This window comes from Salvelinus alpinus, chromosome 2 (genome assembly GCF_045679555.1).
Source record: "Salvelinus alpinus chromosome 2, SLU_Salpinus.1, whole genome shotgun sequence".
NCBI lineage: Eukaryota > Metazoa > Chordata > Actinopteri > Salmoniformes > Salmonidae > Salvelinus > Salvelinus alpinus.
In genome coordinates this window covers 90701235-90715964 of record NC_092087.1, presented here as the reverse complement: position 1 = coordinate 90715964, position 14730 = coordinate 90701235, and the positions used below count along the sequence as shown (strand labels likewise).

At 44.2% G+C, this 14730-nt stretch overlaps 1 protein-coding gene and 1 long non-coding RNA gene across 2 annotated transcripts; one reads left to right on the top strand and one right to left on the bottom strand.

The window, feature by feature from the left end:
• The first annotated feature begins 1705 nt into the window (after window positions 1-1705).
• Window positions 1706-2380, top strand: LOC139541624 (nanos homolog 3-like). The gene has a single exon (XM_071346486.1). It carries the CDS (start codon window positions 1706-1708, stop codon window positions 2378-2380), a length of 675 nt encoding a protein of 224 aa, XP_071202587.1.
• A 2286-nt stretch (window positions 2381-4666) lies between these two features.
• On the bottom strand, window positions 4667-14171 carry LOC139551369 (uncharacterized). The gene is made up of 2 exons (XR_011670268.1): window positions 14090-14171; window positions 4667-5197 (listed from the first exon to the last, which is right to left on the bottom strand). It is a non-coding gene; the product is annotated as an uncharacterized lncRNA (long non-coding RNA).
• Between the last annotated feature and the right edge of the window lie 559 nt (window positions 14172-14730).

The following is a 14730-nucleotide window of genomic DNA, read 5'->3' as shown; positions in this document are numbered from 1 at the left end:
TGAGATGAGGAGATGTACAATAACCAAAGATTCACCTTAGTAATGATTTAATTTATAACACATTCTACAAAACACAGTAACTACATACTGTTCCACACTGATGTCCTCAGCATTAGGAAAGACAGAGGAGAAGAAAATAACCCTTAAACCGGGTGGTAGCTTTTTATGCCAATTCAACCCTGCAAGTTAGAGGCTGCTGCACTAAATACACAGACATGGAATCACTGGCTACTTTAATAATGGAACATTAATCACTTTAATAATGTTTACATGTTGCTTTACTCATCTCATATGTATATACTATATTCTATTCTACTGTATTTTAGTCAATGCCACTCCGACATTACTCAGCATAATATTTATATATTTCTTCATTCCATTATTTTAATTTTAGATTTGTGTGTATTGTTGTGAATAGTTAGATACTACTGCACTGTTGGAGCTAGGAACACAAGCATTTCGCTACACCCACAATAACATCTGCTAAATATGTGTATGTGACACAATAAAATGTGATTTATAGACCTGCATTATTATTATAACGTTGGGCCCATATAACTTCACACACTTTCAGTTCAAATCTGGGTTGATACTTGGGATGGGAATGGGGTGTCATTTAAGACGCAGACCTCGTTACTAAACTGTTTAAATCCTTCCTTCTTTGCCGTCTTTCTTCAATTCGATGGATTTCAACGTAAATGTATTAATCATCCCCAAAGGGAAAATCATTATTGGTGATTGAGGTAATCATTGATCTTATATGATAACAGATGGTATTTTGTGTAGATTGTTGCGTGTGTATTTATTTGACTGTAAGTAAATTCCTCCATCTCACCATTCCTCTAATCCCGGTATTCCCCTCCGTCCCCCATTCCTCTCTCCAAACCCCGACTCCCCCAACTCCCGTCCCCGTCCCTGCCTGGACTGGTCATTTCAGTAGGATGGCTGTTTATGTAGTTTCCATTGTGTGTTTTATAATATTGTCTGTTTCAGTTGTTGTTCCTTTGTCATTTCCATTGTGTTATAAAATCGTTTTGGTCGTAGTGAACATCAAGGACGTCGAAGCATAGTGAACAGCAAGGAAGTTCACTGTATATAGACTTTTTTCTATTGTGTTATTGACTGTACGCTTGTTTATTCCACGTGTAACTCTGTGTTGTTGTTTGTGTCGCACTGCTTTGCTTTATCTTGGCCAGGTCGCAGTTGTAAATGAGAACTTGTTCTCAACTGGCCTATCTGGTTAAATAAAGGTGAAATAAAATAAATATTTAAAAAAGCAATTTTTTAATTTTAACAGTTATTTTACTGATATTTTCTTATTAAAATAGGCTATTATCAAACAGCTTCCTATAACTAAGAATTAGAAGTCCTATCAATTTAGAACATAGAATAGATTAAACAGTTATATTTGAAGTTTTTAATATTGTGAGGTGTAAAATTGTATCCCAAAAAGATGATCTTCTAAAATGACCAATTTAGCAGTTGTCAGTTTGAAACCATTTGATTGGCTGTTGTCACGTGCCACGGACTCCGCACAACGCCATCTGATTGGCTGTTTAACGAAACACCGACAGGTTAAAACGTGAACTTTGTCAAATTTGCCTTCAGTTGAGTTGTCAGTTGAGATCCAGCGTTCTTTATTCTGGTACATTCTGATCGTTATCAGACACTAGTCTTTTGGGCTATAAAAAATACAAGTGTGAGAATGAACGGTATGATTTGTCAACTCATAGACCTACCGCCTTACACGGAGTCCGAAAACAAGAGTTTCGACCCGTGGCGGGACTACTTGAAGCTGGCTGACCTCGTGCGGGAGATGCAGTTAGGAAACTTCACCTCAGAACCGTCAACCGTTGAGGGTCATGACTCCGGGATATGCTCGACCATGGTGGAATTTGAAGAGTTTCTGCCGCGAGCCTTGCTGTCACCGATAACACCTGTGGCGACACCACCCCTACGGCACGAAATGGAACCCCTGGATTCAGAAATCGACCTCTTGCATGAAGACGCTCCTTTATGGCCGAGCAGCACCGAGGGTCCCGAGCCCCCTACAGCAGCGTCCAGATCCCCCGCTGGAACCTGGGGCCAGAGTGGGAGAAACACGCCGGAGGAGGTGCCATCACCTGAGCGCAAGTTCTGCAGGTTCTGCAAATACAACGGGGAGTCTGAGTCTGTGTATAGGTCCCACAGCCTCAAGGACCAGGATGGGGACATGATGTGCCGGTACCTGCGGCTGTATGACTGCCCTCTCTGCGGGGCCATTGGGGATCAAGCCGCCAACAGGCACCATTGTCCCCTAGTCGAAACCACCTACAGCTCTGTCTATGTCACATCCATTGGTGTAAAGTACTTTAGTGAAATACTTGAAAGTACTACTTAAGTAGTTTTTGGGGTATCTGTCCTTTACGTGGGCTTCCGAGTGGCGCAGCGGTCTAAGGCACTGCAGCTCAGTGCTTGAGGCGTCACTACAGACACCGTGGTTCAAATCCAGGCTGTATCTCAACCGGCCGTGATTGGGAGTCCCATTGGGTATCGCACAATTGGCCCAGAATCGTCTGGGTTTTGCCGTCATTGTAAAGATGAATTTGTTCTTAATTGACATGTCTAATTAAATGAAGGTTTTTACTTTTACTTCACTACATTCCTAAAGAAAATGATGTACTTTTTACTCCGTACATTTTCCCTGATACCCAAAACTATTCTTTACATTTTGAATGCTTATCACGACAATTGTTTAATTCACACACTTATCAAGAGAACATCCCTACTGCATCTGATCTGGCCGACTCACTAAACACATGCTTCGTTTATAAATGATGTCTGAGTGTTGGAGTCTGTCCCTGGCCATCTGTAAATTAATAAAGAACAACAAAAAGGTGCCATCTAGTTTGCTTTACTTTTTACTTTTGATAACTAAGTATATTTTAGCAATTACATTTACTTTACTTGAGTCATTTTATATTAAGGTATCTTTACTTTTACTCAAGTTTGACAAGTGGGTACTTTTTTCACTTGGAGCTACAACAACGATGTGTGCTGTTGGGGGACTGGAGTTGGGAAACACTGATGTAAGGAAACAGACACCGTTTCAATCTTGTCAATAGGCAATATTTTACTCCCAAATGAACAGACTAAGTAGGGCAGTAGAAGACACACAACCAGCTTTCTGGATCAGCCCTTCTAGAATGCTCCACAGATGGACAGTCATCAAACCATTGTTGTCTCGGACCCTGAGATGGGCCATTAATCATCATTGTTCTGTAAATCAAGGTTAGTGACCCAACCCTGGCAGTCTCCCTTGAATTGACGTGTGCCCAATTGAATTGAGTGGTTTGCTATTATTCTGTAAATTTATTGTAAATAAATTGTAAATGGTCACTCAAAACCGGTTCAGGCCAATTTGACAACACAATCTCACATTCAATTCGTGCATGTACATATTGTATTTCAGCATGTTGTTTTGTTGTTTAATTCGTGAGAAAAGACAAGAATTTAAACACGATAGCCTATATTTCTATTGTTTCTTCATTATTGAACGTTATGAATATACCTTAATGTTGTATTTATTTAATCCCGTTTTATAAAGGGTGTTTGTATTGCTATATATACTGTTTTCGATTTTTCTGAGCAGACTTTCTGATCAGAATTTGTGAGAAAAGACACACATTTATGTGCGACTTAATCCGTGGGAAAAACATTTTTATTAATGCCACTGCTGTTTTCTATGTTTGATTTCGCTTAATACTTTGGGATACTGGTGCACTTGTAGTCAGAAAGGCCCTTTTCGTGAAGGCAACAGGACACGATATTCTTCATAACGCATTTCATATTTCGTGGAGCCTAAATCACAATTTTCTTCATAATGCATTTAATACAAGTTAAACAGGTTAATGTAAAATAAGGAATTATGTTGGTTGACACTTATGGCTCTTCCGAGGCCGTTTCATTATGATTATTACTGTGTCAATCATGTTAGCGAGTCAGAAATGTCAGTTTCCTAGTAGCGACTATCACTTGAATGCTGTATTATGCTGGCTTCATATTCTCCTGGGACACTGGACAATGGGAAGTCGTAACTCCGACATGATTGTGTTCAAGTTCTTTTCAAATCGGAACAATTCATAAGCCAATAGATTAGCAACAACATTTTTCCTTTTTCCCCACTTGTAATTCCAATTTTGAGCTGTGCACTATATAGGGCTGTGGTCTAAAGCAGTGCACTATATAGGGCTGTGGTCTAAAGTAGTGCACTATATTGGGCTGTGGTCTAAAGCAGTGCACTATATAGGGCTGTGGTCTAAAGTAGTGCACTATATTGGGCTGTGGTCTAAAGTAGTGCACTATATAGAGCTGTGGTCTAAGGTAGTGCACTATATAGGGTTGTGGTCTAAAGTAGTGCACTATATAGGGCATTGTCTACAGGTGGACTTTAGATCTTAGTGGTAAAGGTGATCTTTATGCTGGGAATCTTTTTAGACTGGTTAGTTATAAAAGCAACATGTTTCATGGAGCCACGACTGAGATGAGGAGATGTACAATAACCAAAGATTCACCTTAGTAATGATTTATTTTATAACACATTCTACAAAACACAGTAACTAAATACTGTTCCACACTGATGTCCTCAGCATTAGGAAAGACAGAGGAGAAGAAAATAACCCTTAAATGGTATTATAAACCGTCTTTATTATTATAAGGTTGTGTCCATATAACTTGACAAACATTCAGTTCTAATCTGAGTTGATACTTTGGATCATTGTTCTCAAACTGATCTTGAGTTTTCAAGTCAAAACATAAATACAAAATAACTTCAAGTGAGCCTCCGCTATGTGAAGACTTTCCCATGAGCCTTTGGGGGCGTTGCGATGATGGTTCGCTGTAGGTCCCAAATGGCACCTTATTCCCTATATAGTGTACTACTGTTGACCAGAGCCTTATTCCCTATATAGTGTACTACTGTTGACCAGAGCCTTATTCCCTATATAGTGTACTACTGTTGACCAGAGCCTTATTCCCTATATAGTGTCTATGGACCCAGGTCAAAAGTAGGGCACTATATAGGGAATAGGGTGCTATTTGGGAGGCAGTCTAGATCTCAGAGCGTCGTGGGGGGAAGACGCGGCGTGGGGGAGGCCTCGCTGTCTTGTTGCCACGGCGAAGAGACTCTAGCTCCCGATGGGTAGCCATCACGACCCGACTGAAAGAGAAAGGGATGAAGGAGGGAGAGATAGAGATGGAGGGAGGAAAGAAAAGAGGGAGAGAAAAGAGAAGGATAGGGGAGGGAGGAAGAGATGCATTGGGAGAGAGTGATATTATTTTCAGTTGCTATTTGTCTGTTTTTACTACTACTTACAAAACATCTGATCACCACTGTCATGCAAATGTGGTTGGTTTGATCTTGAGAGGTGTGAGATTGCTTTAGGCAATGTAAACATATGTTTCCTATGCCAATACTGCCCTTGGAATTGAATTGAAATTGAATTCTATATCAACTCAACTTCCTGTTGAATCTGCAGACGTGTTGCTGTGCGTTTTGTTGCTGTGCGTTTTGCTGCCAACTTTACTTTGCTAGCTGACAACTTTACGTTTTTTTGTTTTGTTTTTGTTTTTAATTACCGTTTATATTTTTTTTTTTTTTTTTTTCCATCGCAACTTTTTTCCCTCATTCAACTTTTTCACTCCGGACGCTTTATCTGGACATGGTTCGTCAACACCTTCAACAGCCGAAGCTAAGTAGTAACATTAACATGATGTCTTCTAATTGCAGTCGCTGTACTCATAATATACAGGAGAACGATCGCCTTACGGCGAGAATAGCTGTGCTACAAGCCCAGCTTCAGACGCAATCGTTAGGCAAGGGTCATTTCAGTGTAGGAAAGGAAGAAACAGCGTCTGTGCCACCAGTAAGTACAGATAGTAACGTTAGTATAAATCCCCCCGCACAGTCCCCGCAGCCGGACAACTTTCTCATGGCTTCTGGAGGGAAATGCTGTTGGAATGCTCAACCGGTGTCGCTCATTCAGCCGACAGAAACTTTCAACCGGTTCTCCCCATTATGTAGCGAGTCGGAGTCTGAGTCTGAGTCTTCTCTTGTCTCTACTCCTCCCGTTACGGGGTCTGAGACGCCGAAGGCTCCCACCATTAGCTCTGACAAATTGAAAACCCTAGTCATTGGCGACTCCATTACCCGCAGTATTAGACTTAAAGCGAATCACCCAGCGATCATACACTGTTTACCAGGGGGCAGGGCTACCGACGTTAAGGCTAATCTAAAGATGGTGCTGGCTAAAGCTAAATCTGGCGAGTGTAGAGAGTATAGAGATATTGTTATCCACGTCGGCACCAACGATGTTAGGATGAAACAGTCAGAGGTCACCAAGTGCAACATAGCTTCAGCGTGTAAATCAGCTAGAAAGATGTGTCGGCATCGAGTAATTGTCTCTGGCCCCCTCCCAGTTAGGGGGAGTGACGAGCTCTACAGCAGAGTCTCAGCACTCAATCGCTGGTTGAAAACTGTTTTCTGCCCCTCCCAAAAGATAGAATTTGTAGATAATTGGCCCTCTTTCTGGGACTCACCCACAAACAGGACCAAGCCTGACCTGCTGAGGAGTGACGGACTCCATCCTAGCTGGAGGGGTGCTCTCATCTTATCTACCAACATAGACAGGGCTCTAACTCCTCTAGCCCCACAATGAAATAGGGTGCAGGCCAGGCAGCAGGCTGTTAGCCAACCTGCCAGCTTAGTGGAGTCTGCCAATAGCACAGTCAGTGTAGTCAGCTCAGCCATACCCATTGAGACTGTGTCTGTGCCTCGACCTAGGTTGGGCAAAACTAAACATGGCGGTGTTCGCCTTAGCAATCTTATTAGGATAAAGACCTCCTCCATTCCTGCCATCATTGAAAGAGATCGTGATACCTCACATCTCAAAATAGGGTTACTTAATGTTAGATCCCTCACTTCAAAGGCAGTCATAGTCAATGAACTAATCACTGATCATAATCTTGATGTGATTGGCCTGACTGAAACATGGCTTAAGCCTGATGAATTTACTGTGTTAAATGAGGCCTCACCTCCTGGTTACACTAGTGACCATATCCCCCGTGCATCCCGCAAAGGCGGAGGTGTTGCTAACATTTACGATAGCAAATTTCAATTTACAAAAAAAAAAATGGCGTTTTCGTCTTTTGAGCTTCTAGTCATGAAATCTATGCAGCCTACTCAATCACTTTTTATAGCTACTGTTTACAGGCCTCCTGGGCCATATACAGCGTTCCTCTCTGAGTTTCCTGAATTCCTATCAGACCTTGTAGTCATAGCAGATCATATTCTAATTTTTGGTGATTTTAATATTCACATGGAGAAGTCCACAGACCCACTCCAAAAGTCTTTCGGAGCCATTATCGACTCAGTGGGTTTTGTCCAACATGTCTCTGGACCTACTCACTGCCACAGTCATACTCTGGACCTAGTTTTGTCCCATGGAATAAATGTTGTAGATCTTAATGTTTTTCCACATAATCCTGGACTATCGGACCACCATTTTATTACGTTTGCAATCGCAACAAATAATCTGCTCAGACCCCAACCAGGGGAGCATCAAAAGTCGTGCTATAAATTCTCAGACAACACAAAAATTCCTTGATGCCCTTCCAGACTCCTTCTGCCTACCCAAGGACGTCAGAGGACAAAAATCAGTTAACCACCTAACTGAGGAACTCAATTTAACCTTGCGCAATACCCTAGATGCAGTTGCACCCCTAAAAACGAAAAACATTTGTCATAAGAAACTAGCTCCCTGGTATACAGAAAATACCCGAGCTTTGAAGCAAGCTTCCAGGAAATTGGAACGGAAATGGCGCCACACCAAACTGGAAGTCTTCCGACTAGCTTGGAAAGACAGTACCGTGCAGTACCGAAGAGCCCTCACTGCTGCTCGCTCATCCTACTTTTCCAACTTAATCGAGGAAAATAAGAACAATCCAAAATTTCTTTTTGATACTGTTGCGAAACTAACTAAAAAGCAGCATTCCCCAAGAGAGGATGGCTTTCACTTCAGCAGTAATAAATTCATGAACTTCTTTGAGGAAAAGATCATGACCATTAGAAAGCAAATTACGGACTCCTCTTTGAATCTGCGTATTCCTCCAGGGCTTAGCTGTCCTGGATCTGCACAGCTCTGCGAGGGCCTGGGATCGGGAGAGACACTTAAGTGTTTTAGTACTATATCTCTTGACACAATGATGAAAATAATCATGGCCTCTAAACCTTCAAGCTGCATACTGGATCCTATTCCTACTAAACTGCTGAAGGAGCTGCTTCCTGTGCTTGGCCCTCCTATGTTGAACATAATAAACAGCTCTCTATCCACCGGATGTGTACCAAACTCACTAAAAGTGGCAGTGATAAAGCCTCTCTTGAAAAAGCCAAACCTTGACCCGGAAAATATAAAAAACTATCGGCCTATATCGAATCTTCCATTCCTCTCAAAGATTTTAGAAAAAGCTGTTGCGCAGCAACTCACTGCCTTTCTGAAGACAAATAATGTATACGAAATGCTTCAGTCTGGTTTTAGACCCCATCATAGCACTGAGACTGCACTTGTGAAGGTGGTAAATGACCTTTTAATGGCGTCAGACCGAGGCTCTGCATCTGTCCTCGTGCTACTAGACCTTAGTGCTGCCTTTGACACCATCGATCACCACATTCTTTTGGAGAGACTGGAAACCCAAATTGGTCTACACGGACAAGTTCTGGCCTGGTTTAGATCTTACCTGTCGGAAAGATATCAGTTTGTCTCTGTGAATGGTCTGTCCTCTGACAAATCAACTGTACATTTCGGTGTTCCTCAAGGTTCCGTTTTAGGACCACTATTGTTTTCACTATATATTTTACCTCTTGGGGATGTTATTCGAAAACATAATGTTAACTTTCACTGCTATGCGGATGACACACAGCTGTACATTTCAATGAAACATGGTGAAGCCCCAAAATTGCCCTCGCTAGAAGCCTGTGTTTCAGACATAAGGAAGTGGATGGCTGAAAACTTTCTACTTTTAAACTCGGACAAAACAGAGATGCTTGTTCTAGGTCCCAAGAAACAAAGAGATCTTCTGTTAAATCTGACAATTCATCTTGATGGTTGTAAAGTCGTCTCAAATAAAACTGTGAAGGACCTCGGCGTTACTCTTGACCCTGATCTCTCTTTTGACGAACATATCAAGACTGTTTCAAGGACAGCTTTTTTCCATCTACGTAACATTGCAAAAATCAGAAATTTTCTGTCCAAAAATGATGCAGAAAAATTAATCCATGCATTTGTTACTTCTAGGTTAGACTACTGCAATGCTCTACTTTCCGGCTACCCGGATAAAGCACTAAATAAACTTCAGTTAGTGCTAAATACGGCTGCTAGAATCCTGACTAGAACCAAGAAATTTGATCATATTACTCCAGTGCTAGCTTCCCTACACTGGCTTCCTGTTAAGGCAAGGGCTGATTTCAAGGTTTTACTGTTAACCTATAAAGCGTTACATGGGCTTGCTCCTACCTATCTTTCCGAGTTGGTCCTGCCGTACATACCAATACGTACGCTACGGTCACAAGACGCAGGCCTCCTAATTGTCCCTAGAATTTCTAAGCAAACAGCGGGAGGCAGGGCTTTCTCCTATAGATCTCCATTTTTATGGAACAGTCTGCCTACCCATGTGAGAGACGCAGACTCGGTCTCAACCTTTAAGTCTTTACTGAAGACTTATCTCTTCAGTAGGTCATATGATTGAGTGTAGCCTGGCCCAGGAGTGTGAAGGTGAACGGAAAGGCTCTGGAGCAACGAACCGCCCTTGCTGTCTCTGCCAGGCCGGTTCCCCTCTCTCCACTGGGATTCTCTGCCTCTAACCCTGTTACAGGGGCTGAGTCACTGGCTTGCTGGTGCTCTTTCATGCCGTCCCTAGGAGGGGTGCGTCACTTGAGTGGGTTGAGTTACTGACGTGATCTTCCTGTCTGGGTTGGCGCCCCCCCTTGGTTTGTGCTGTGGTGGAGACCTTTGTGGGCTATACTCGGCCTTGTCTCAGGATTGTAAGTTGGTGGTTGAGGATTTCCCTCTAGTGGTGCGGGGGCTGTGCTTTGGCAAAGTGGGTGGGGTTATATCCTTCCTATTTGGCCCTGTCCGGGGGTTTCTTCGGATGGGGCCACAGTGTCTCCTGACCGCTCCTGTCTCAGCCTCCAGTATTTATGCTGCAGTAGTTTGTGTCGGGGGGCTAGGGTCAGTTGGTTACCTGGAGTACTTCTCCTGTCTTATCCAGTGTCCTGTGTGAATTTAAGTATGCTCTCTCTAATTCTCTCGTTCTCTCTTTCTCTCTGAGAACCTGAGCTCTAGGACCATACGTCAGGACTACCGGGCATGATGACACCTTGCTGTCCCCAGTCCGCCTGGCCTTGCTGCTATTCCAGTTTCAACTGTTCTGCCTGTGGTTACGGAACCCCTACCTGTCCCAGACCTGCTGTTTTCAACTCTTAATGATCGGCTATGAAAAGCCAACTGAGATTTATTCCTGATTATTATTTGACCATGCTTGTCATTTATGAACATTTTGAAAATCTTGGCTCTCTCTAATTTTCTCCTTCTCTCTTTCTTTCTCTCGGAGGACCTGAGCCCTAGGACCATACGTCGGGACTACCGGCCGTGGTGACTCCTTGCTGTCCCCAGTCCGCCTGGCCTTGCTGCTATTCCAGTTTCAACTGTTCTGCCTGCGGTTATGGAACCCCTACCTGTCCCAGACCTGCTGTTTTCAACTCTTAATGATCGGCTATGAAAAGCCAACTGAGATTTATTCCTGATTATTATTTGACCATGCTTGTCATTTATGGAAATTTTGAAAATCTTGGCTCTCTCTAATTTTCTCCTTCTCTCTTTCTTTCTCTCGGAGGACCTGGGCCCTAGGACCATGCGTCGGGACTGCCGCCCGTGGTGACTCCTTGCTGTCCCCAGTCCGCCTGGCCTTGCTGCTATTCCAGTTTCAGCTGTTCTGCCTGCGGTTATGGAACCGCCACCTGTCCCAGACCTGTTGTTTTTCAACTCTTGATGATCGGCTATGAAAAGCCAACTGAAAATTATTCATGATTATTATTTGACCATGCTTGTCACTTATGAACATTTTTGAACATCTTGGCATAGTTCTGTTATAATCTCCACCCGGCACAGCCAGAAGAGGACTGGCCACCCCTCATAGCCTGGTTCCTCTCTAGGTTTCTTCCTAGGTTTTGGCCTTTCTAGGGAGTTTTTCCTAGCCACCGTGCTTCTACACCTGCATTACTAGCTGTTTGGGGTTTTAGGCTGGGTGTCTGTACAGCACTTCGAGATATTAGCTGATGTACGAAGGGCTATATAAAATAAAATTGATTGATTGATTGATTGAATTGAGAGAGAGATCAAAGAGAGAGCATAGCAAGACAAGATCTCTCTCTGTGACGACTCCCCCATCCTGAGTCAGTCTGAACACACCCCTTCAAACTGTCCTGCAGACGAGGATAGTCACCCCCCCCCCCCCCAGCACTGAACACACCCCTTCAAACTGTCCTGCAGACGAGGATAGTCACCCCCCCCCCCCCCCCCCAGCACTGAACACACCCCTTCAAACTGTCCTGCAGACGAGGATAGTCACCCCCCCCCCCCCCCCAGCACTGAACACACCCCTTCAAACTGTCCTGCAGACGAGGATAGTCACCCCCCCCAGCACTGAACACACCCCTTCAAACTGTCCTGCAGACGAGGATAGTCACCCCCCCCAGCACTGAACACGCCCAGGTCCCACAACTGCACCGGTCCTCCATCATTGAGGGATAAATTTGTAAGTCGCTCTGGATAAGAGCGTCTGCTAAATGACTTAAATGTAAATGTATAAATTCACAGAGCTGGAGAGAGACATGGTGGAGCTCAGAGAGCTAGTCCACACAATACAAACAGAACAAACCCACAAAACAGACCAGCACAACAACACCCCCCAACAAGACGCGGGGGGCCAAAGGTGGAGGTGAACGGCCGTCTGAGAGAGCTGGCTGCTCTATGGACTGAGGTGAGAGAACTTAAAGAGGAGGGAGAGGAACACGTGGCACAGCTAACAGTAGTGAAGGAGGAGAGAGAGGAACACATGGTACAGCTAACAGCAGTGAAGGAGGAGAGAGGAACACATGGCACAGCTAACAGTAGTGAAGGAGGAGGGAGGAACACATGGCACAGCTAACAGTAGTGAAGGAGGAGAGAGGAACACATGGCACAGCTAACAGTAGTGAAGGAGGAGAGAGGAACACATGGTACAGCTAACAGCAGTGAAGGAGGAGTGAGAGGAACACATGGTACAGCTAACAGCAGTGAAGGAGGAAGGAGATGAACACATGGCACAGTTAACAGTAGTGAAGGAGGAGAGAGAGGAACACATGGCACAGCTAACAGTAATGAAAGGGGAGGGAGAGGAACACATGGCACAGCTAACAGCAGTGAAGGAGGAAGGAGAGGAACACATGGCACAGCTAACAGTAGTGAAGGAGGAGAGAGGAACACATGGCACAGCTAACAGTAGTGAAGGAGGAGGGAGAGGAACACATGGCACAGCTAACAGTAGTGAAAGGGGAGGGAGAGGAACACATGGCACAGCTAACAGTAGTGAAGGAGGAGGGAGAGGAACACATGGTACAGCTAACAGCAGTGAAGAAGGAGAGAAGAACACATGGCACAGCTAATAGCAGTGAAGAAGGAGAGAGGAACACATGGCACAGCTAATAGCAGTGAAGGAGGAGAGAGGAACACATGGCACAGCTAACAGTAGTGAAGGAGGAGGGAGAGGTACACATGGAACAGCTAACAGCAGTGAAGGAGGAAGGAGAGGAACACATGACACAGCTAAGAGTAGTGAAGGAGGAGGGAGAGGAACACATGGAACAGATAACAGTAGTGAATGAGGAGAGAGGCACACGTGACACAGCTAAAAGCAGTGAAGGAGAGGAGGGAGAGGAACACGTGACACAGCTAACAGTAGTGAAGGAGAGGAGGGAGAGGAACACGTGACACAGCTAACAGCAGTGAAGGGGAGGGAGAGGTACACGTGACACAGCTAACAGCAGTGAAGGAGAGGAGGGAGAGGTACACGTGACACAGCTAACAGCAGTGAAGGAGAGGAGGGAGAGGAACACGTGACACAGCTAACAGTAGTGAAGGAGGAGGGAGAGGAACACGTGACACAGCTAACAGCAGTGAAGAAGGAGGGAAAGGAACATGTGACACAGCTAACAGTAGTGAAGGAGGAGGGAGAGGAACACGTGACACAGCTAACAGCAGTGAAGAAGGAGGGAAAGGAACATGTGACACAGCTAACAGTAGTGAAGGAGGAGGGAGAGGAACACGTGACACAGCTAACAGCAGTGAAGGAGGAGGGAGAGGAACATGTGACACAGCTAACAGTAGTGAAGGAGGAGGGAGAGGAACATGTGACACAGCTAACAGTAGTGAAGAAGGAGGGAGAGGAACATGTGACACAGCTAACAGCAGAGTTCAGAACCTCATCCCCTGTTCTCCTCCTCTCCTGTGTTAACTAAGGTTAGGACCTCATCCCCTGTTCTCCTCCTCTCCTGTGTTAACTAAGGTTAGACCTCATCCCCTGTTCTCCTCCTCTCCTGTTAACTAAGGTTAGGACCTCATCCCCTGTTCTCCTCCTCTCCTGTGTTAACTAAGGTTAGACCTCATCCCCTGTTCTCCTCCTCTCCTGTTAACTAAGGTTAGGACCTCATCCCCTGTTCTCCTCCTCTCCTGTGTTAACTAAGGTTAAGACCTCATCCCCTGTTCTCCTCCTCTCCTGTGTTAACTAAGGTTAAGACCTCATCCCCTGTTCTCCTCCTCTCCTGTGTTAACTAAGGAGGAGAGATCCTAATCTATGTGTCCATCTGAGCAGACAGCCATCTAGCCAATCAGAGCTCAGAGATCTGTGGGGCGGATCAGGCTGACTTCTAAAGTTCATTAGGTCAAAGGTCATCACTAGGAGAAAGTGGTGAGGAAGTAGAAGGATGGAGGGAGAGGAGGGAAAAGAGAGGAAGACTCACTTTAGGTAGGAGAGTTCTCTGATCAGGCCACAGACCAGTTCTGTAGCGTCTTCATGCTCTTCCTCTTTCTCCTCTTCCTCTCAATTCAATTCAATTCAATTCAAGGGGCTTTATTGGCATGGGAAACATGTGTTAACATTGCCAAAGCAAGTGAGGTAGATAATATACAAAAGTCAAATAAACAATAAAAATGAACAGTAAACATTACACATACAGAAGTTTCAAAACAATAAAGACATTACAAATGTCATATTATATATATGCAGTGTTGTAACAATGTACAAATGGTTAAAGCACACAAGTTAAAATAAATAAACATAAATATGGGTTGTATTTACAATGGTGTTTGTTCTTCACTGGTTGCCCTTTTCTTGTGGCAACAGGTCACAAATCTTGCTGCTGTGATGGCACACTGTGGAATTTCACCCAGTAGATATGGGAGTTTATCAAAATTGGATTTGTTTTCGAATTCTTTGTGGATCTGTGTAATCTGAGGGAAATATGTCTCTCTAATATGGTCATACATTGGGCAGGAGGTTAGGAAGTGCAGCTCAGTTTCCACCTCATTTTGTGGGCAGTGAGCACATAGCCTGTCTTCTCTTGAGAGCCATGTCTGCCTACGGCGGCCTTTCTCAATAGCA